The 24,112-nt window shown below is 40.0% G+C and overlaps 1 protein-coding gene across 3 annotated transcripts in view; it reads left to right on the top strand.

Annotated features, from left to right (window-relative positions):
- Window positions 1–2,487: 2,487 nt before the first annotated feature.
- MRPS27 (mitochondrial ribosomal protein S27) overlaps window positions 2,488–24,112 on the top strand; it is a 43,684-nt gene continuing 22,059 nt past the window's right edge. Inside the window, exons 1-4 of one of the 3 annotated variants that reach the window (XM_032095484.1) lie at window positions 2,488–2,593; window positions 4,420–4,500; window positions 10,104–10,174; window positions 12,087–12,145. In XM_032095484.1, coding sequence (XP_031951375.1) covers window positions 2,530–2,593; window positions 4,420–4,500; window positions 10,104–10,174; window positions 12,087–12,145 — 275 coding nt within the window. In that variant the 5' untranslated portion in view covers window positions 2,488–2,529. Of the gene's footprint in view, window positions 2,594–4,419; window positions 4,501–10,103; window positions 10,175–12,086; window positions 12,146–21,305; window positions 21,443–24,112 lie in introns of those variants that run through there. The other 2 variants (XM_032095485.1, XM_032095486.1) reach the window with 2 other exon arrangements.

The following is a 24,112-nucleotide window of genomic DNA, read 5'->3' as shown; positions in this document are numbered from 1 at the left end:
TTTATGAATTACAATTGTGTGATGACAGACCATTGAGATATGACACTAAAAAGCAGACTGCAAAAACTGCAGTTGCTCACATCACTGACAAAAGAACCCAAATAATACGTCACAGCTTTCCAGAGCTTATGTGTACAGGAATGAAGAAGTATCTAGTTATTGGATGTGCAAAAGAAAAACTAGAGGCTACATTCCTCTCCACTGAGCCAAGGTACAAGAGGATTCTGCACAAGATTCCTGCCCCTGCCTCCCCCCAGACCCCTTTATCCTTTTATAACGATTTGCCTTGTTTTCCTCTGTTTTCCACAATTCACTACCGGCACAACTTGCTCACCCCACAAGTGCTGTCCTTGCTACTATAAAAGGAATCATTCTGGAAGCTCCAAATGCAGTAGGAAGACACAAACAGCCTATTTTTAAAAAACAACAAGCCTGTTACTTGGATTGTAGTACCACTTGGGAGACCTAGTGAAGTTCTGCTGCAGTACAGACATCAGAGGTTAAGACAGTCACTGAGTCTAGAGCGTCAAAATTAACTTTGGGTGCTAACCTTAACTGTACTGTGTTGCAAGCTGCTTTAAAACAAGAATCATGCAAAAGCTATTTGACAAGTTTTTGCTGTCACAAAACCAGGTGTCCAGTAGATTTTTATTTGCAACTACAGACTTTGTAACAGAGAGCCACAGTAACAGCTGACACTGTTACAATCTAATATTTTAAGGTTTTGGCTTATAAAGACTATTCTAACCACTAAAGGACAAGAGCAAGTATTGACCTGAGTTATGTTGTTTATTCTCATTCTGCATATGCCTAGGAAAACGTAACTGGCCATTTAAATAAAAACACTTGTTTGCTATGCAAGTGAAGCATGATAATGACACACTTCATAAAAACAGAAGAAAAAAATCCATTAAACGGCACATTTATCCATTAAATTTAATTGAAGCCGTTCCAATGGGTAAGCAAATACATTTTATTCAGCATGAAATTGACCTGTATTACACTGCCACTTCCTTTCCACCGACCTCTGCTGGTCTAGCAGTGAAAGACCATCCCTGTCTTGGGCCTCTCCAAAGCTGGTGCAGGAATCATGCTGGCCTGGGGTGGGGATAGCGCACCACACATCATGGACACTCAGTGGTCACACAGTGTCAACAGAGAGAGTGGGGCAGCAGAATGTTATCCTTCTAAAATTCAATTTCCTGAATTGTACTGCTTCCTTAGATTCACACTTTACAGGGTTACAGAAACAGTTCAAAACCAAAGGCACCACCAAGGAAAAAGGAGGGAGATGGATATGAGGGCTGGCATGTGCAGGTGGTGCAGGCTATCCCAGAGAATTCAACCAACCAACCTGCTTAGCCTCAAGCATACTGCAACCCTCTATATGGCCAGCCAGTGAAGAGGATCACAGAGCACCACTCCGAGAGAGGGGGTTCCATGTCTCTGAGGAGTATAACAGAGGTGTAACCTGAGCAAAACTTTCACCACTGCTGGCACAGTGGGCCAGGAGCCCAGCCAGGACCTAGGCTGGAGAGCCCTCTGCCATATGCCGCTTTTCCATGTGCCCCCATTTATCCCCGAATCCCAGGGTCTGGATAACGCCGTCATCCTCCCAGAATAAATACACATTTACAAAGCCGCATGTTTATTTGTTTGGTTGTTTCCTTTTAAATGTCATATCCTGACAGCAGCAAGCAGGGGATACACTAACACTGACCTCTGAGGTGACCTTACTGCGGCCTTTCAGTGGGGCCTACAAGAGAGCTGGAGTGGAACATGCACAAGGGCAGGTAGTGCTAGGACACACGGGAATGGCTTTCAGCTAGTTAAAGGCTTTGATTATAGAATAGGTTTAGGTAAGATATGAGGCAGAAATTCTTTACTGGGAGGGTGGTGAGACAGTGGAGTAGGTTGCTCAGAGAAGCTGTGGATCTAGCATCCCTGGACATGCTCAGGGCCAGGCTGGATGGGGCTCTGAGCAATGTGGTCTAGTGGAAGGTGTCCCCATGGCACGGGGTTCGCATTGGATGATACTTAAAGTCTCCTCCAACCCAGGCCATTACGTGATTGCTTCTCCGATTCTGTGACGACGCCGACTCTCCCCATGGGGTACCTCTGTCGCGTCAGCTCGGCCTGCACACCGCAGCGCAAACGGCGGCGCTCCGGGCACCCCGCGCCGGGAGACGCATCCGCGCTGGAACTACAGCTCCCGTCAGGCCCACAGCTGGTAGCGGCTGGCGGGCCTGCCGGGAGCTGCAGTACTCCGGTAGCTCCCCAGCCGGCGGGCTGCCCCGCGCCCCGCCGGCCATCCCGGCGCCCACCCCCGCCGCGTACCCCGCGATACCTCCGGGCGCGCAGCCCCAGCCGCCTGGGCCGGGCGGGCGGACAGCCGAACGCCGCGCCGCCTCCCGCACCACCCGCCCGGAGCCGCCCGCCAGCACCGCCGCCATCTCCCGGCCGGGCCCGCGGGGCGGGGCGCTCATAGCCTTCCCCGCGCTCCCGCCCGCCTCCTCCGGCCTCGGCGCCATGGCCGCCCCCGTGCTCCGGCGCGCCGTACTCTGCAGCGGGAGCGCACTCGGTGCGGCCCCAGGTCGGTGCGCTGCTGGCGGGGCGGGGGGCGCGGCGCTGGTTGTCGTGGTTGCCGCAGGCTGCGGTGAGGGAGCGTGAGCAGGGACGGGGTGCTGCGCAGCGACTTCATTCACCTTTCCCCCTTTCTCTGTGTGCATGTGTGGCATTGGAGACAGCTCAGAAGACGTTTTATGGCTAGTATGTAGTGCAGGAGAGTGTTCGCAATTTGTTTTTTAGTAGATAATCCCCCGTGCCTGTGCCGATTTCATAACTCGACACGGTAGGACCTGCCTTTTTGGGTGAGGGGAAGCCACGCGGAATTGCACAGGAGGCCGCCAAACCCGCGGCAGTGCGCGTTCAGCAAAACTGGTACCGGCGGTGACAGAGGCGCCAGCAAGGCTGATGTTTTGGAAAAGCTAAAGATCTGACCTTTGGGAAGAACTGAGCCCAGTAACGTTTGGGTAGTGGTGGTGATGGGTGGCTGCCGCCCTCGCCGAGCACGCGTTTCTCTGTGCTGCTTGCTGGTAGCTGCGGACGCGCGGCCCCACCGCGCCGCCCCGGCCTCGGCGCTCACACACACAGGGCCTGTGCTGCGGAAAATAGGCCCTGGAAGCCTCGTGCTTGCTAGTGGCCTCCTTAGCTGTGAATGAATGGACGACTTTTCCTTTATGCTAAAGAAAAAAACCAACAAAAAAAGACCCAAAAGCCGCCACACCAACCCCCCCCCCCGATCTTTTGTGTGCCTCTTTTATCAGCATAACGAAAAAGAGTGCTAAAGGAAATGCCGGCCAACCAACCAGAAATATCTTATTTTTTTATTTTCTAACTGTTTGGTGAAGTGTTGTACATATTTTTGAAGTCTGCCTGTGGAATTCTGTGTTCCGGGTCTTTTTGCCAGTAGTTTTCTGAGGTGTTCAGTGCTGGATGCGTGTGTATAATTGTGTGTCAGAAGGATGATAAAAAGGGAAAATAGTTTCACAACCAAAACAAAACTTTTAGTGGTAGCAGACAGATATTTAGATAAAGACTTGGAAGTAATTGCTAAGACTTCTGTGTAGCATTGTAGTGTCTATTTTAAAAATATTCTTATTTCATAACATTACTTCCTGCAACCTTCTACATGTATTTCTGTATCTTCCTTCAACGAATTTTATCTAGGTGTTCCTCATGCATTTTCAAGACCTCATCATCTGTGACTGATATACCAATTCTTCCAGCTGAAGCATTTTGTTTTGTTTCAAAAGCTAGCACAGCATGTTGAGCAGTTTTGGTGGTACAAAGAGTACTTGGAAAAAGCTTTCAAGAATATTTTAGCGAGTCTGCAGTTCACCGGAGATGGAAGAATGGAGATTATAAAAATGAAAGTATTTTCAGTGAGACACACTTTTATAGGGAGAAAAAATAACCATTCAGCAACAACAGAAAAGTGTGTTTATGTATAGCCATGCTTATGCTTTGAATCTACATTCAGCTAATTATTAACATTTGATGAAAAAAAAAATTGAACTAATTATAACTATTTGTGCACAAAGAAGTTGCTTTTGTTGTTGTTTGAGGGTTTTTTCTACCTTTACAAATTTGTCATTTTCTTAATACAGAGTTAGGGTTTGGAAGTACTTGTTTCATGCTGAAAAAAAACTTTCGGGGAAAGCTTTTCAGTTTTAAATATTACATTGTAATGACTCATCCACATATAAAGAATCTGAATTGTTACATTAATAGCTACTGACATAAAGACAGTTTAATGCATCCCACTTGGTAAATGTGACAGAAAGAGGTGGTACCTAATAAAATGTTTGTTTAGAGTTGTGTAAGAAACCTAGCTTACATAGTGATTTCTCTCTTCAGTAGGTCGAAGATCTCTTCTTTCTTCAGCCTATGTGGATAGCTCAAAATGGGAAAAGAGAAAGAAAGAGGAACATAGCCTAGGTGAGAAAAGTTTGTTTCGTGTCTCCACTTTGTCCTGAGCTCATTTTTTGCTGTTTTGTCATCTGTAAATCCTTCAAAATAAAAAAGTGTGTGAAACAATATGCTTCTGAGCTTCTATGTCAAAAAGCGCTCAACATGTTAAAAATTTGACATATGTATTCAAAGCTATAGTGCTTTAGTTAGAATTTGCCTGTTTACTTAATGTTTGGTTTCTACAAGCTGATTTTTTTCTTTTACAACTTCCAAAGCGTATGACTCTCTCTGGCTGATGTCTTCATTGACATTGTTTTAACAGTACTGCAGTGTGAAAAAAAGCTATTCTATAAGTATTACAGTATAATCATATTTAAAGACATTTTTTAAAAGGGGAAATTTTTGTCAGGGTTTTGCAGTTTCTTCTTGAATTATGGATTTTTTTAGGAGGGGATGGGGAATGGAACTAAACTTTTCAAGAAGTTATATGTTAAACTGTATCTGCACATGGTACTGAGATCTGTGGAAATTTTATAGATATGTTATTTGTCTAGATTACATTTGAAATTACATTCCCCTGTCTTTTTGGTGGCTATGTTAAATAGAAGGCATCTTGCAAAGCATTTTTCCATGCTAAAGATAGATTTTCATTATTTTGTACCAAAGTGTTTTGGAGACTCCTTAATTCATAGTCTGTTTTCATTCCTGGGCCCCTGAGCTGTGGTTGTTATTTGCCTTAGAGATTGTGAGGCCGAAAGAAGAATCAGCAGGTGAAATTCAGGGACTTTTGTCAGGCAGGAGGACAGACAAAATGATCACACTGATGTTTTTTATGCACTAAGTTGTTTCTTTTATGAATGAGCATCTAGGTGGGTATTGTCAACATGTTGTATTGTGCATGAACCAGAAACAGCCAGTGGATCCTCATAACTGTAGCTTGGAACCTGCAGAGACTGTTAATACCTTGTTACACTTTGCTGTCAGTAGGACTGCTCATGCAGTGTATTTTGGGCTGGAGCCACAGATTTGTGCCCTGGGATACATTTGAACTAGTCACCTCCAGGTGAAAACGGGTTCTTATTTTGACAAATGTCATAGCCAGTAGAAGTCCACTGTAGAAGAAAACGTTGTGCTGGTGCTCGTACAGTCCATGTTTGGCTTTCTTCAGGCCTGGCGAGACCTTCTGTGGCTGTTTGGCAGGCACAGTTCTTTCCACTCCTCCGCTGATGATCTTGAGCCAAAGCAGATGTCTATTCCATGATTTTCAAAGAGCTGCTTTGCATTTTCATTTTGTGTTCACAGAAAAGAGAAAACAAGTTAACACGGTGTCAGCTGTATTAGCATTTTCAGAAAGGAGACAGCCATGCAGACGTCTGCTCTGTAGCTGTCAGGTGTATGGTTGCACATACAATCTTGTCTGTACTAACTGGTGATTACAGCCAGAGTGAGTTCCTTGTGTTGAGGACATGCTGTTTTATTTGTGTCTTTCAAACGTTGTTTCAGAACTATTGTTATGCAAAACTGTGTTGTGAGGATACTTTTAAAGGAAAAAGAAGTATTTTTTGATTTCAAGTCAGTTTCATTTCTCTGCTGCAATGATGTGCTATCCCAGACACAAACTCATTTACTTGTGTCTATGTAAGACATGCTTTATTGTCTTCTCTGCAACCTCAGTTTAGAATCCAGGCATGAATGAGTTTAGCAAACTTCAGTACTGAAAAATGTATGGGAAAGAGCAAAACTGTATTTTGTGTACCAAAGCACTTTTGATCAAGAATTGAAAATGTATTAATTTGGAATTTGCAAACTGCTTGCTGGTTGGAAGATACCTCCTTAGAAGTAATTTGAATTCCAGTTATTAAAAATGAAGTACCAAGGAAACCAGAATCCCAGGGGATGGCAGAATCCAAGTGAGATAGGAAATTTGGGGTTTTTGTTAGAAAGATTCACAGTACCTAAATTGGTTCATCTGCAACACCAGATGGCGGTGCTGCCCTTACAGACATGAATGATTTCCATTCAAAGCCTTGTTCAGTACAAAGCTGTTGTTCTTTCCAGTTATCGGGAAATAGAGATAAATGTGGAACATACAAATTTTTAGGGCAAAATATTTGCCTTGGCCTTTATATTTTAATTGGTTCTTTAAAATAAAACAAGGCTTTCTTTATAGCGCTGGTTAGCCTTTGAATTAAGGTGTTAGCTCTGCCCATCACTGCCAGGACAGCTAAGCTTTCCATCTCAGTTATATCGTCATTCCCCACCACTGGATCAGAACTCTGTCTTGAGCGAACCACTTCTAAGAATACAAGGGTATAAATATTGTAAAAGTGACTTTACATGGTGGCCAAATGTGCCACTTATTGATAATGTGCTACTTGCTGATGTGGCTACAATCTGTGGATAGGTACACCCTGTAAATCAAACTGAAACTATGATAATTTCCGAGGCCACCAAACTAGTATTAGAAGTTATAACCACTGACTTGGAAGGTGAGGGTCAGTATTTCCCCAGTCATTGTCCTGAGCCACCCTGTTGCAGGCAAAAAGATGTTGAGTTTCTATGAACAAATGAAAAAAGAGTGAACGTGGTATCTCATATACCAGTGTTCTAGAGACCACTCTGAAGTCATGGCCTGAAATTAAGTTACCTAAGCTTCTATTTATGGTTTGTTTTGTTAATTTAAATCCATTGGATTCTTGAATATGCAGTAATACATTTTTAGAGAAGTTAAATTTATGGAGTTAATCTTGTAGAAGTGTGTTTTTAGGCAGCATATATGAGAGATTGTAGAGACTAGTGGTTTTTTTGATGAGTCAGATAAAAGCATTTGCAACATGTATCTGTTAAAATGTACTTAGAATTTTGATTTGGCCGTTAAAACTCTAGTTTGGTTTATACACCAGCATAAGCACTCAGGTTTTACCACCAACAATGCCAGGAGGCTTGGGCATTCACATGCTTGGGTTCTAGTACTGCTGTCAGGATCTTTTAACTAAGAAAAAGCTTTAATCTTGATTATTGAATAGCAACTTATGGAGCAGACTTGATTTAAAGAAGGTGGCTGAGTTATTTCAAATTATGAATATGAGGAAAAAAAAGTCTGGTTTTAGGTGCTCTTCACAGAAAACAAGCTAGGAAATAATTACTCATTGCTAATAATTCCTGTAATACTACTAGTGCAGAAGCAGCAATTTATCTGAAAACAAAGCTAAATTTCCCATTATCTTCATTTGTCTGCTATTCTTTTAGATTTAATCAGCCCTCATTTTATTGTTACTCTTACACTGGAGATGATAGATAAGTGTTTCACATTTATATGGAGTTCATAGATATGTGCTTTCCGTACTGTAGATCTGATGGAGAGTTTCAGCTTTGTAGACAGCATTAAAGGTCAGTCATTAAAATTCTATGTGTGAACTCTCCTAGAGGATGCTGTTGTATAATGGCTAACAGTCTTGTGATCTTGTATTCATGGCATTGTATCAATTTGGCTTATATTCTACTAAAGTAGTCAGTGTTTTCTAAAGTGGGCTCTACATCTTCATGAGCACCTAGACAAAAGAAATGCCAAGCTCAGGGCTTGAGCATGGCCCAAAAAAATGCTCATAGGGATCACCTTGTAGTTTTGTGAGAGTGGTGCATAAGAAAAACAGTTCGGGATTAGGTAAATGAACTCTGAGTCTCAGGTCCACGTTGCTGTGTCATCAACCATACCAGATTTTGGAGCAAACACTTCTTTCCAGCGGTCTCAAAATGGAGATTAAGAATGGTGGATGACAGTTGACTTCATTCAGTTAGGCAAGGACCTACCCAGTGCTTTGATCTAGATAAGCTGAGTTGGTTGCAGCACCCCTTCTTTTTAACTTCTAGCGCTATTGGGAATGCTCCCTCTGTCTCTTCCCATGGGCTTCATTATGTCTTTTGTGAGTTCTGGAGAGATGGGTGATAAAGAGTCAAATACAGACACTTCTTGTAAGGATATTCCCATATAAGTTTCTTTACCATTAAAAAATTCTATCTGGTTTTTTAGTGGTTATCTTGTATAGCATGGCTTTGATAACCCATGTCACCTGAGCATCTTGCACTGTCTTTTGTGCGAGCAGGTACTGGCCTTACTAACTTTGCCACAAATTTCCCTTTGCTTTCATAGTCATGAAAAGTTTGCCTTCCCTCAGCCGGAAGATAAATGCCCATTTTGTGTTTTGAAGAACTCCTCAGGAAGAAAGTTGTTATGTAAACAAGGAATACTGCTATGTGGCAGACAGCAGCATTGTACAGACTAGGAGTCAACTCTTCTATTGCAAGTCAGGGCTCTGTCATTTTACTGAAGAGAAAACTTCATCCATGTGCTGTAATTTGACAGATTACCTGTAAAGTCAGAGTAGCAATGAATGTCATTTGTACTGTTAAAACTGTACCCTCCAGTGTTCGCTGCAGTACAGGTGTGTTTTTAAAGTAAAAAATAGTGAGTACCACTTGTTTTGTGGACAGCATCCCTCAGAGACACAGCATGTTACTGGTGTGGTGCTGTTTCCTGCCCCTGACGTCTTTGCAAGAGTAGAAGGTTTAGTCAGTTCTGATGTGGTGCTGCAATTTCTGCTTACCTCACATTTCATTGACAGGTGTGGAGGCAGGATGACCTTTTGGGAAATTAATTGGAAAAAGAGCCAACCCATCAGCTCATCAAGGATGGCCAGCGGTCATTTGAGCCATCATCATTACTGAGAGGTCTCAAAGGAGTGACTCACTTAGTAACAGTTGCAAAGGGTGAAGCAAGTTCCAAATGTTGCAGAGGGAATATGTTGGGTTCCTGGTCCTCAAGATGGGGGAGGATAGCAAAAAGGAGTACAATTGAAGTCTCTACAGCTTATGGATTTGATATCATCAGTTCATGGTCAAACAGATGACATTCAGCATATGTTGAACAGTTTACTCTTTATGAGTCACGTTTATTTTCCAGGAGCAGTACAAAACTAAACCTTCAAATTAAATTAATTTAACTTCCAATTAAGTTCATCAAATGCAATGGCTGGCTACCTGTTCAACAGTCAGAAGTTTAAGTTCCTGCATGGTCAGATTAATATTGTTGTATGACTGCTGAAGCAGAATGCTATAAAGTTACTTAGCTACTGGCACAGTGCCCCATTTGATTAACAGGATTTCTTTGGATTGCTGTTCATGACTGTAAGGTTTATCAGTATGGTATTACATGTTTCTGTGTCTCATTGTTTTACCATAAAATAAAAGTCCATGCATAAAGCACTGTCCAGCATGTGCTAGGCTTGAAAGCAAGTGGGAATTTTAAGGACATCTGCTAAGTTTTTGTTTTAGATTACTTACGTTCGTTGTACTAATTTCATCCAGCACATTATATATAGAGTAGTTTGCTTTTTTCCCCTCCTTTTCTAATAAGTTAGGATCATCACGTTGAGAACTTTTTAATGTATTATTTTCTGTTAAAGTGTTCCACAGTAATGGAAAGTACTGTTTTCATAAAATTTCAAAATGAGACCTTAAGAACCCAGAATTTGATTTCATGGACACAGGTTCTATTCTAGGTTATATAATGGCTCTGCAGATTTTCCTGTTGTCCCAGTTGATTAAACACACTCTTTTTCTGCTTTCTCCAGCTGACTTAGCCCACTTAATGGACAGAACCTATGAAAGAAAACTGCCTGTCAGCTCTTTGACAGTAGCCCGGGTAAGGAAATAAATCCCAATCATAAAGTGGTAGAAGGGACTGTGGAATGCTTGTGTAATCAAGTGAGCTGAGAGGTGATAAATGATATCACCTCTTTTGAGAGTTCTGGGATCATAAATGTCTTGTTATACTGTTAAATTGCTGTATAAAGCTGTTTTATTGATACTTTGTACTCGCTAGTTAGTACCCAGACCATAGGGTCTTCAAAACAGAATTTTTTTTTTTCTCGGTAAAATCAGGCCTCACTGTTACTGGGTTATGTGTTTCCTGCCTTCCTGCCATTCTGTCTTTGTGAGAGCTTTAAAGCTTCCTGAGGCACTGGTATAAGAACCCAGGCAGCTAAGGGAATGCATTGAATTAGTACGCTGCATTGTCTGTCTTCCTCCACTTCCAGGCTCCTTTCAGAGTGAGGCGGAGGTGGACATATTTTGCTTTTATAGTTTTCTTTCATTGCAGCAGACTGAGGCAGAACAGATGCTGACATGGGTTAAGCAAAGCCACTGCTTTTACTGAAATTAGTAACCAGTTCCATCCTCTGGATGGGTTAATCTGGAAAGGGGGGAGGAAAAGCAGAGATACAGGATCTGTTTTTAAATTCCCTGTGTAAATGAGTGTTTGTAATGAACAGGAAAATAAATATGTCACTTTTTTAAAAAACAAAACAGCAAACTAATTTCAGTCTTCAAAATTACCCAGAGAAGCTGAGTTACCTCAGTAAATATCCCTAATTAGTAATATCACTGATTCGGATAATTTGCGCCACTAACTGAGGTGTCACAGAAGGCTTTGTTCAGTTACAAGAGCAAGCATTTATACAGATCAAGCATTCTTGACGATTGCTTCTGAGACAGTGTCCATGAGGGATATGGGTGTTCCTTTCCTTTTTATGAAGATTTATTCCTTTCTTGCTTTGGGCTGACCTCCCTGGAGAAATGGCATTTTCAGATTGTCAAACAGCACCACTTTCCAATACCTGGAGCTAACATCATATTCTTTTTTTCTGAAATGTAGGGAAAGCACACAGGCATGGTATTGCCATGCTCAGAAGTTGAGATCTCTATGTATACTGCATGGAAAGAGAATTAAGAAATGGGAGACCAAATACCAGGCAGCTGAAGTTACTGTTTTTAGCTTAGGCTTAGGGTAAAGAGAAGTACTGACCTTGAGAACATGTTTGTATATTCTGAACTGAAGGTATTATATTATGAAGATGCTGTAGAGTTCCAGCATCTTTATGCTTATGTTAGTAAAACTTACAGGAAAACAGGATTCACTGTTAACATAAGACAAAATCTGGTTGAAAACTTGGCTTGTATTTAAGTAATTGATAGAACTGGGAGTTTTGTAAGAAGACAGGATTGTAAATGAGAGGACAATTGTGCTTTACAGCATGGGGGTTGATTTTTTTCTTACCATTATTTATAAGTATAGTGAAATACAAAATGTTGCTGTCCCTATGCTTCAGAATATGTAGTATGAATAGGCACAACTGGCAAACTATAGGGAAAAGAATATTTTTTGGAAAAAGAAATGAGGCATGTCAAGACTCACTCAAAATTCTGGCAAAAATGTAAGGATCTGAATGTACGCTTAAAATAAAGGGTGTGATTAAAGAGCAAAAGATTTGGAGGAACAGCAGAATTACAGGGCTGTAGGTATTTAATCATCAGATGGCCTTCAAGGTGCATAAAGTTTTTCAGAATTAAGGAAGGGAGTTGTCTCAGTTTAAAAAGGTTTGAGTTTTAGCAGTCTAGAAGAAACCAGAGTTAGGAGCAAGCAAAGATGTGAAGAATTCCAGTACTGTCAGACAGCTAAATATGCCAAACAAACGTGTCTTGTTATTGCACTTTGTTCTAATATGCTTTGTGTGAGTGCTCCCCTTTTAAGCTTTTATTTCTTATTTTTTAATCAGTTTGTTGACAACATTTCTTCACGAGAAGAAGTGGATCAAGCCGAATACTACCTTTACAAGTAAGCATCTTTTCTCCCCAGCATGAACTTTGAGTTGTACAAGTAAATACCATGAAGTCTTGTCCTTTGCAGACTGACCGTTTCCAGCTTCTTGGCTTTGATTTCTGTCTTGCAAAATCTGCACATCTACTTGTCTTGCACCTCACAGCCAAGGGCTTTCTTGGCAGCCTCTCCATGGCTATGGCTGCCCTTCTCTGGACCTCTGGCATGTCTCCTGTCATGCACGTTAATCTGCGATACTGAACTAGCAGCTAATGCAACCTCCAGCTGTGGTTTACATTAGAGATGCTGAAATTACAAGGAATCATGTTTTTTACAGTTTTTCCTTCTGAAACTCTTTTTTGTTCTCTGAGTCTATATTTATCTAGATTGGCTGTATGATATTTACGTGTCTTAAGTGGAGGACTCTAGGAAGCATGTTGCCTTACAACACCAAAAAATGAAAATGGTCATCTTGTGGTAATGATCAAGTTGTGCTGGTTTGGGCAAATTTAGAAATATAACCTCTGAGAGAAGGCAGGTCACCACCCCTCCCCCACCAGGTTCGGGAAAAATAAATTTTCCTCGAAGGAAAGTGAAGGAGATAAAAACTATTTATTTAACAACCACACGGGAAAAGGAAAATAATGCTAAATAATAAAATTTTGCTGTGGAGAAAAAAGCCTGGGAAAGCGTTTGAGTCCTCCCTTTGGTCTCCTTGGAGCTGGGGCTTGGCCCAGGGCCAGGCCCTCTGTGCCTGGTGGCAAGTCCTCCAGATGTGCTCTGAAGTTGAAGCAGTCCAGCAGAAAAGGGAAAAAAATCTGGAATTCCAGGGCGGGGAAAAAAAACTTCAACTCTCAGTCTCTCTCCGGAGAAAAAGAAACTGAGCAACTGGCCAAAAACTGACCCGGGAGCAGCAAGCCGGGTGCTTCCTCGCCCCGCTGCCGCAGCTGGGAAAAAAAGAGTTGCCATCTCTGTGTGACCTTGAACAAGCTGCAAACTGCTTTGAAGAAGTTTTGCTCAGTTTTTCCTTCTCCCTCTCAGGCTCAGCTTAGAGGCACGGAAAGGCACAAGAATTAATTTCTGGGCATAGGGCAGCGATATGGGATACACATCACAAAGTCACCCCAAGACACAAGTCAAGGCTGAATGAAATGCATTATCCCCTTAGTACTTCTGTGTTTCCCAGATAAGCTGTATAGTTCACTTTATGCATGGGTTGTTAGGGTTTTCAGTGACTATTTTTGTGTTGATTGAAGTGTACAGGGTACCTTTTCTGGTAGTGTCAGGTTGAATGCTTGCTTGCTTCGTGTCAATACCTCTTAATATTGACTTTAAGAGGGTAGCAATTCTTGCTGATCACTAGAATAAATTAGTTCTTTTATGGTGGTTGCAGACATGTTTTGAGAACTAAGTTTTGTGAAGGAGAAAGTAACGCATCCTGTCAAAGCACATGAGAGAGCATCCTTACAAATAATGTCAGGTTGTTATTTGTAAATAATAATGATCGGGTTTTTTTAGTTACGGTGTTTTCTGGATAGCTGGTTTATGTATATGCACAGTTTTAAGTACGTGACTGCGTTAGACTTCTGATGTCCCTGATTCTGTGGTACTGTTGGGACAGTATCTGAACCTCGGAACTTCAAGATGGAAACAGTAGAAACCCAGCTGGTTAATACTAGCAGTATCCTGTAGTTTAAGAATAAAAGTAGGAAGAAGAATCTTTTACAGAGGGGAGGTTAGTGGAGTTTTCATTCCTTTTGACCAAGATTTCATTAGTCATATCAGAATCTGTGATCAGAAATCAGTTCTCCATCCTGCAACAGCAGACATGGAAGCAGGAGAAGGTAAAGCCAGTTTAATGCAAGCCCTCTAGTACCTTTTAGTGACATTCTTGAATGCATTATATTATGCCACATGTACTTAGGTCCTCTCTGATGGAGTCAGGCACTCTAGGGTCAGGGATTCCAAGAGACCTTTGACTTCCCTGACATGCAAAGGAAAGTGTGGTAGTTTTAATTGCTAAGTCTCAAAATGGTACAGATAAAATCCAGATAGTGAGGTGTCTATAATGTATCTTACAGATTCTTTCTTCTTGAAAAAAGAAGTTCAGAAAGAGTGACAAAAAATTAGAAGCATAAAAAATGGTCCATAGTAAGAGGGAGAGAATATTGTGGGAATCTCTTAACATGTAAAAATATCCTTCTTAGTCTTAATCTGTGCCTGGTTAAGTACATCAGGTAAAAATACAGGATTTCTATCTTTAAGTACACATTCTAATGGAGAGAGTTACAATTCAAAAACAGTTACGGTTATTTACTATTTTCCTAAGATAAAATTTTCCTGTGTCTAGTGAGAGTACAGTTAGGTGCATATTAAATATAATCATTTGCCATTGGTACAGATTTTAGTAGTCTGTATGGAGAAAATAGAAAAGTATTGACTTGTTACATGGCCCATCAGACATGCTCTGGCTGGAATTTTTCTTCTGTGTGTCCCTGTAATGCTGCTTTGTTTTGGTGTTGCAAAATGGTTAGTCTTTTGGTGATGTTAGCATCAATTTTCAAGGAGACTTCATTCCAGCATTGATCCATGAAACTATTCTCAAAATGGATGTGTATGCAGGTAGTGAAACAGCGTAGAGAGGTCTGTAATTAATGTAAAAATCCTAATAATAATAGCATTTTCTCTGTCAAGTGAAAATAAATGTTCTGGCTTCAGGATATAGGAGATCTGGTGGGTATTTGCAAGACCCTTTAGTTGGTCTTTACATTTTGCGCTTAGGCTGGAGGTTAAATGAAAGACATTTTTATAAAGATAGGTCTTTGCAGCTGGGAGGATGTTTGACACTGAGAAGTGTCCTGTGTAAATGGCTACACCATGAAACATAGATGAGGGGGGTAGAGAGGGAAAGTTAAGAAGCAGCAAAGCTTTGACAAGGACGAGAAATCTCTTTTTCTGCCTTAGCGAGAAGGTTCCAAGCACAATTTTTCTTTTTATTTAAGAATAAACTTCTAAACAGGAGAAAGGCAGTATCAAAGTAAAACTGGTTTCATGTCTGTTTTTTATGTTTTACGTCTTCTGAGGTATACAAATGCATTGCAAACAAGTGTCATGTATGTGGCCTGGTAAGTTGACTGTATGTGCATTTGCTTGAACATAAATAATCAGAATGCTCCCAGAGTCCTTTGGTTTTTCCCATAGCTGCTTGTAGAATAATAGAGAGGGGAACTTGGTATCTCTCCCCAGTGTTTGGTGCCTCTGGCAATCTGAGGGGAAGGGTAAACAGTTGCAAGGCCCCTATACGATTGGAAGATGTTCCTGATACAGAAGGCAAACTACCTGTGGGAAGAATCAGAGGGAAGTAATGGCACTTCCATGCTTGCAGTGTGGGGTTTTCTTGAAGACTGGAGTGACAGAACTTGTAATTGTTAGCTTCGTAGACTGGAGACTTCTATTATGTGAGGCGCAGAACATATTTTCAAAAAGTGTATTCTGGAGCATTAGCATAATGCATTTACGAAGCCAAAATAAGATATATGTATTATATTTAGACCTGTTTCTATTTTCTATCCATTTGAAGCAGTGGATTTCCAGCCATACTGCCTCCACAGAGGATCTTGAGCTCTCAAGAATAGCTGTGTGGAAACTGCTATGCTACATTGTGGAACATGTCAGTAAGATGGTAAAGGCCAGTTTGAGGCATGGTGTCATCTGCTTTCAGTGCTCCTCTTTTTGTTCTTCTCTGAATAACTCCCCCCCTCTGTTAACTGTCAGGCTTTAAAAAAATCCTTTCATCTCCTAGGATCCCAACAAAAATTCTCATCAGAATGCAGAGCACTTTCAGCCAGATCAAAGATCTGCAGTTCGCCTTACTTTGTCCTGTCTCACTGAGATGTCACTATTTCACACATCAGGGTGTTTTTCATTTGATTGAAACATTAGCATAATGAAGAGAGGTTTTGTGATGAGGTAACTGCTGATTTTGTATGTAGGTTTTATGCCAACAAAGATTTTTCAATGTGTGTGAAAAGAATTGGTGAAGTTTTTATGTTGAGATTCCTCAAGAGAATTTTTAATTGCATTAAACCCATGACCCACCATGTAGAAAAAAGTATGCACGCTGTCTGCAGAATGTGTTTATATGTGCATGTGCTCTGCAAATTCTTGCACAATCTGCCTAAATCTTTTTATTACCTTCCTGTGATTGGTAATTGTTTTTTTTGAAAACAGACCTGTTTCTGCAGACTTCAGGATTTATTACCTGGGGTCCATGCTTGATTGTAATCACAAAATGGGACAATAGCAAATGATTAGAAATTATTCTTAAATGTAATGTCTTTTATAGAATCATAGAATTGTTTAGGTTGGATGGTAGTAAGTTACAGTTTTGAGGCCTGATTTCAGCCTTTAAATCATTTTGGGACTGTGATCTCTGTACATATCAAATTGTGCTTTTTCCTAGTAATACCTGTGTATCACTGCTTAAGGCAACATTACATGCAAAATAAGTTTCACCTGCACTCTTCTATGCATGTCTGTTCTGTGGGTGCAGAAGTTTTGCTTTCATACCAGTCAAGCAGTTCTAAAAATGTTGTTACTCTAAAGTATTGTTTGTAATAAATTATCACAATGGACCAAAAAAAGTGTATTCCTGAATGATATTTACATGGCATTCATTCTCTTTGTTTCTGTATATAAATCTACAGTACATAATGACTACCATTAACCTGTTCCAGCACAAATAAAAGAGATGTAGACACAGTCCTGTAACGTATTTAATTCTTCCTTTGAGATGTTCTCATTCTCTTAAGACTGTAGGTGAAATAGACTTCATTAACTGATCAGGTCTTGGTTTTCAATGCCTCTAGAGAAATATTTGGGTTAATAAAAAGGTATAAAAATAAATGAGTCAGAAGTATCTGCATGCTATTCAAGTTATGCTGCAGTTATATTTTGAAATGATACTGAGAAGTGGTGGAAGCATCTGTAGGGAAAAATACACCTTGTAGGCCGAATGGTATGTTTTACCAGTTTGGATGCCCCTCTAGGTGGAGTGTTCTAAAATAAGTTCATTTGCAAAAGATTTGGGCAGTTCTTCAGCAGGTAGGCAGGCACAAGGAAGGGAAACACCAGAGACATTTACCTCATTGGAATATTTACTTATTTTCATGTGAATGACAGAAATACTAGTGTTTAGTGCTGTTCCACTATGGTTGCCAGTGTGCGATGCTGCTTTATGTGAAGAAATATTGGTAGCTATCCAAGCCAGTGCTGTCAGATATAAGTGTTCTGGCTGTACAGACTGCACTGTGCTCCTGGCTCCAGCATTCACTCATTTCTGCACTGAGGGGCACATGTTCTTACTCTCCCTGTCATCTTTCACAGTTTCTTTGTTGTCGTCGTCTGTCTGTGGTTTGTCACAGTCTGAACTGTCGGAATCTTTGGAAAAAACAATTAGTAGCTATGTTTCAGAACTCAGAGCCGAATTTCAGCAAACCTTTTCCTGTAACCGCATCAGATTTCTGTGTGCTCAGCGTAACATGCTGTGAAGTGCAGGAGAACGATCAATAAAGATAGCACACTGAAGAGCGTTCAGAAAGATCTTTCCCTGTAATACATGCCTTTTCAGTCATCTGCTTTTCATCGTTCATCTGTCCTTTTGAATACACTTTTCTGTAAACTTGGCGGAAACTGGACAAGAACTTTCTAGGCACTGCATATAAAAGCACAAAAAGTTGGAAGGCTTTCCATCAACACTAATTTTTTTTTTTTTTTTTTGTGTGTTGCTGACACTAGAAGGGTAAGCATTTGGATTTTAAAGCTTCATATTTAAAACGAGGAAAAAAAGGATTCTTCTACAAACAGAATGCAATATCAGTGTTGGGGGTAATCTCTCCTTCTCCTCCACAATATTTCAATGTCAATAGAAAGACAAAGCCAGTCAGATTCAGAAATTGACAGAAGTGACTTGGTCCACCATATGGATACATTTTTCATTTAGTATTGGAAGACAGGCTTTCATTACAATTCTTGGAGGAAAAGAATATTAGCAGGACTTCCCTATTTTTCACCCAGCATCTTTCTTGCCAGCAGCTCAAAGCTTTCTGTCTAGTAGCTTCTACTGGAAATAGTCTGAAGTACAATGTGACCAGATCTCAACTGTTGAACTCGTATATTGAAGGAGAAAGGGCAATTTTATCTGAGTTTGACCCATACTCATCCTTAAAGGTCAATTTTGCTATATCCAGTGGCATTCTAGAAGTTGTACAGTAAACCCCTGCATCAGCAAACAGCCTGTCTGGAGGCAGATCTTGCATTATGTTTTAGAAATACTGAAAGTCCCAGACAGAGGTTAAATGCAGCCAAAAATGTAGAGAGTGAGCTGTTCGTATGAATACAAATGACCTGGACAGACTAAAACCTTTTACAAGTTTTGGAATTTAAAACAAGTACAAGCAAAGATCTGCTGCTTTGCTAGCTTTAGTTAATGACTAATGCAACTAATAATTGTAAAGATATACTGGAGAATTAACTCCATCTGGCTTCCTCTGCAAGGAATTTCAGGTTCCACTACAGCCCCTGAGCTGTCTCCAATCCCATGTAAATAGAAGAAAAAGTATATGAAGTTAATGTTTCTGTTGAGCTCCCTGTCTTTTAGCTTTCCCGAATAGTGTTAAACAGTACAGCAATCTTTCCTCTTTCAGTTATGTTGATAGTGGCAGCCACCAGCTGCCCATTTATTAGGCCTACAAACATAACGAGGGCTACCACGGACCTTTCCTTAGGAACTGTTAACTTTGTGATTATTGTATCCATCCACCTAAATCATTCTTTTGTGTGGTGCAAGTATGTATTTCCTTTTTGAATCAAAATAAATACAGTAGAAAAAATAACTATGAACTACTTGTTACTATCAACTTTTTATGGAATAATCTTGACATGCTGTAGACCAGAGCTGTCTTTTTGCAGGTAGGCTGATCAGAATTAGAATTATTTGAATTGTTGATCTCAGTTTAGATCGGCAAGCAAGAAACTTTAATTCAAATAAAATATTTTAATAATGTTTCTTGTTTATAATTTAGATTGCTTTCTAAAGAAAGCCTTATTGGTGTTTTCTGGCAGCAGAAAACAAGTTCTTCAAAGCAGTTTCATTTCTTTGGAAGGATTGTACTCAATTTGGAACCATTTTCTTACTGAACAAAGAGACACTCTTGTGTAGATAGTTTCAAGGTTAACAGGTATTTCTTTACAGGTTTATTTTATATATCTGATTTTATTCTAAAAAAAAAAGAGAAATGTTTACCAGAGTGGTATTTTTCCTGGTGTGGACAGCCACCTTTGAGAAAGAACCTTAAATTAAAGTATTACTTTTCTGCAGATGTTCACATTTTAATGAGTGTGTAAACATTCATGATATTAAATACAGCATGGAAAGTGTTTAGAACATATTTTGTATTTAAAATTTAACAATACAAGGAAATCTTGTTTTTATTTGGTGAAATAGCAGATTCTCAATATGTCAGGATTTTTTAGTTGTAGGTGCTAGTTTTTATTCCTGTTTTATTTTAGATGTGGTAAGCATGCATTCCTGCTGTTTTGAGTCACATATTACTCATTATTGAGCTAAACTAAACATAACAAAGAAGAGGGAAGAGTGTATTATGTTTGCAGCTGTAAAAGGGGCAACAGTTATTAAAAATTCTGTTTTCTGTTGCTTAACTAGTAGCCTTCTCTAGTTTGTGTTATCCTGCTTGTAAAGCTAGTGGCACAGTATATGTTTCTTGGGGAAATGAATACATCTAATAGAGATTTTTATTTGTGGGGCTTGTGAGCTGGTTTATTTTTTTCAAATAGGAATTCTGTTGATTTTTTTTTTAGCTCTAGTTTACAGAATCGTAGTGCTGAGTAGCACTGGGTTGTGGGGTAGGCATTCAAATGAAAATACTAGGCCATTTTAACTTCATCTATTATTACACAGCACATACGAAATAATAAAATAGGCTAAAAATGGGAGAGCATTTATCCTATACTTTGGGAGATTCAAGTTTTTGTCCTACTGCAACCAGCCTACTCAAAATGCTGAACAATTTAAATGTCACAAACAGGGGGCTAAGTACTAAGTCAAAAGGCTTCCAGACCAGGCTTTAGGAATGTCAGTGATCAAGATTCTTTTACTGTAATCAGTAGTAAAAGAAAGAATAAATGTAGTTTTTGAGGTAAGTTGAGATTGTTATTTTGTTGCCAATAAAGGTGGTTTTCCAAGGGATGAATCAGAGTGTTTCTGGCTTAAATGGACTCTGCAAGCAGCTGCGGATGAGAACAAGAGTTTTATTGAAAATGGATTTTAAGAACAGGATGAGTATTTAGAGCCTGTATTGTGTTAAGTTTATTATGGAAAAAATTAAGTTAGGAGCTGGAGAGTAAAGATACGCAGTAAATAGTGTCGGGTTTCACATGTCCTCAATCTGGGAAATAGGAGTTGCATAGCTTGCCACAGCTGTTATGTTGAAAATACATCTTGGGTTAAATGTACATGCTGTAGAGTTGATCCACTTACCAGGATTTACTTTGTATTTTTTCTTATAATTGTTTTCTCTTACTTGTAACTAAAGGAAGGCTTGTAAGAAAGTGGGACTGGACATCCACTAAGAATGTGAAATGTTTTGGAACAGTCCAGGACATATCACATGGTAATTTAACATGGAAAGGGATGTCTATCTGTTTTTCTTTTTTTTTTTTTTTCTTTACAATGTTTGAAGAAAAATTTTGCCAGGAGACTAATGTGAGTGCTAGTAAGACTTATACAAGCAGTTTCATGATATTTTTGGTTTTCTTCAATGCAAATAATGTATGCTCTTGCAGGTTGCATGGAACCAGGGCTGGCACCAAAGCATCTCTAACATTCCACTGCCTGAGAATTCCTATTCTACATCACACTTACTAAGAAAACTGCCAGTATGGTTGAATAATGGCAAGTCATGTGCTAGTTTGTAGGGTAGACTGATGGAGAGAAGGACAAAGGCATTAAAATATGTTTTCCTGTTGTACCTCAGCCAACATATGAAATACAAGGCTTATGCACTATTTCAGTGAGGACATCCCTTAGTTTTACTATATGTAATGAAAAGTCCATATGATTTTAAATCATTGTTACCTTAAATCTTGGTTTATTTCACAGGCTTCTAAGACGAACATGGTCTGATCAAGCGCATAAAAAATGGACTACACCATCTTACTGTACTTCGTAGTAATGAAGAAAAGTGTTCCATGCTTTGTTGGTAACAGTGAAGATGTTCAGCTTAGTAACATGATCCAGTAGAGTGGATCCAGTCTAATCTATTGCACTCTGAGAATATCTTTGGTTTTGATGCATGTTACTGCACAGTATGTAGTAACAGTTAGCAGGTGTGATACAAATTCCAGAAGGTGAAAGCCTTTGGAAATGGAAAGAACATTTAAGATAACCATGTTAAGAGATGGAGTAATGCACCACAGTTATAGATCTGATCTTACTTTGTTCTGTTATACTCCATTTTAGACAAAATGGTTTTATAACCAAAGCAAAAGTATTATGACGGGGAGGAGGTAGATTTACATTAGCATGCATCTTTCTTTAGTTTCTAAAAGATTTGGCATGTTAATTTTCAAGTAGCTGCCTTTTTATTTAAAAAAAAATTGATGTTTATACTTCTGTAGGACTGAAAATGTTACGTCAAGATTCAGTTATCAAGAAATTTAGAAAATTACCTGATTATATCCAACAGACTGTACATTCCTTTTTGCCCCAGTAATAAAGAAATTTGAAAAGTTAATAGTAAAAGCTCTATTCCAATTGTTCCATTTTTTCCTAAATAATTCCGTCTTCAGAAATGTCCAAAAATATTAGAGTGCAGAAGAAAAATGAAAATAAGTAGGTACATTTATTCAGCTTGTATATCTGCTTATTTCTGTATATACATTCGTGCCTGTGGAAGAGTGTTCTCCCTAAGGGCAGAAACTTGATTGCAGATGGACCCACAAAACAATGCTTTGCTGTAATTGAATAGAGGAATATTGAATCAGTAGATAAGCAAAGATCATGGTGTAGCATTTTCCTGGGGTGATTTCTGTGGTTATTACTCTTTCCAGAAAAGGGAAATTAAGGCACAAATTTCTGAATATAAGGTGCTATGTAGCAAAATGAAAAAAACAAAAAAACCAAACCAAACCGGTCATTCGGGGTGCTTAGTTTTTCGTTGGTTGGTTGCTATGTTGTTTGCTTGGTCGGTTGTTTGCTTGGTTGGTTGGGGAGTTTTTTTTGTTGTTTAAATGCTGCTTTAATAGTGAGCTATTTTTAAAGCTGCATGCTCCAGATAAAATGTCTGTATTGTCTGCGGGAATGCGTCCAGTTGAATTTTCTGTGCTTCTGTGTACCAAGCACTCTGCTCAGCTACCTGCAACTGTTCCTTCTGCCATAGTCCCTGTTATGTCTGTTTCTGACATTTACTTGGTAAATCCTTGGTTCCTAATTAGGTTGACTAATCCCTGAATAAACCATTCCGTACCTTTCTTTGGGGTTTTTTGTGGAGGGCATTGTGGGGTGGAAGAATGGTATGGGTTTGGGAAAAGCTTAGATAGAAGTCCAAGCCACTCTTGTCAGCTGATTATATCCACTTACCTATTTCCTAAAATCCTGACGTGCCTCTGTCCCTGAAGGAGAATGTCTCCAGGCTTTTCGGCTGCCTCTCTGTCTCCCCTTTGCTACATCAGTTTTAAAGCCTGAGGGACTCAATTAAATGTGGAGTTGGTAATTTCAGAAATAACACTGTGGTTGCTTTCGGCAGTTGGTTTCCGCCTTTACCACTGATGTGTCTCTGTGGGATGTGAGACTGCATATCCTAGAAAGGTGCTGGGGTTGTCCTTGCCTCCCAACTTTCATCTAATTAATGATCATGTGCATGTGTGTTGTGCCAGGTCCTCAGCTGATTGAGGCAGGTCCCTGGAAGCTTGTGTGTTTTGGACCAGGTGAGGATTAGACCCAGGATCTAGTTTAGGGAGCATTTAAGCAGCAACAAAGAATGCTTTCTTGGGTTTGTTGTTAAAATTGAAGAGGGATATACAAGAGAGCAGCTGATAGAAATGCCTGTTTGCTCAGCTGTGAATGTAGACACAATGAACGTTCCTTTCTCTTGCTGAAAAGTGAACAGGGATTTTGGTTATTTTCCCCATAACCCCACTCCCTTCAGTCTAGAACTTGCCAGGCTGAAAGCATACAGATTTTGGCAACTCGATTTGCAAGCAGATTTCCCCCTTTATGACTAATATATTTTTTTCAAGAATTGGTGTGGATATAAAGCTGCCTTTAGTCTCTAAAGTCAACTTTGTGATAATCCTCTTTATGTTGTCATTTATTTAATTCTGATCTCTCCTCTGTAACTACTGTTTTCATTTTTAAAAGGGGAAAAATACTCCTTTCTTCAGAGTTCCACTAGGGATTGAGCAGAGCTGAACTAAATTGAGCTGCAAGCTAAATAGATGGCCTCTGGCAGCAGACAGCTGGGTGTAAAATGGACACCATCTCCCTCCCCCTTGTCTACACTGCCTGCGCCAAAGTTGACAAACCAGACTGGCTGTGTCTCTGACTGGGGTGGACAAGGTACAGCAGCTACTGTAAGAGCGTGAAAGCAGAGCATGTGCAGCAGGAGCAGTACAGTCCACTTTACTAGCAAAAGGATTTCTTTTTTTCTCTTCATTGAAGTTACTGTCCTGCAGTGATCACTTACTTTTGCAGTTTTCCTTGCCCAGATTAAGTCATGAAGCAGCAGGTTCATTTTACATAAGATACTATTGTGTTGTTTTGAAAGTTGTGATTCATTGGAGAAATAAAGCCAGACTGAAATGCATGCAGTACATAAATGCACACAGTTGTAGTGTTTCTCCTGCTCTTCTGTCTGCTCTGTTCTCCTGTGCAGTGGGTAAAATGACATGTCTAAGGGCTCTATACCA

This window comes from Corvus moneduloides, chromosome Z (assembly GCF_009650955.1).
Source record: "Corvus moneduloides isolate bCorMon1 chromosome Z, bCorMon1.pri, whole genome shotgun sequence".
NCBI classification, from domain to species: Eukaryota; Metazoa; Chordata; class Aves; order Passeriformes; family Corvidae; genus Corvus; species Corvus moneduloides.
This window is presented reverse-complemented; position numbering and strand designations above follow the sequence as displayed.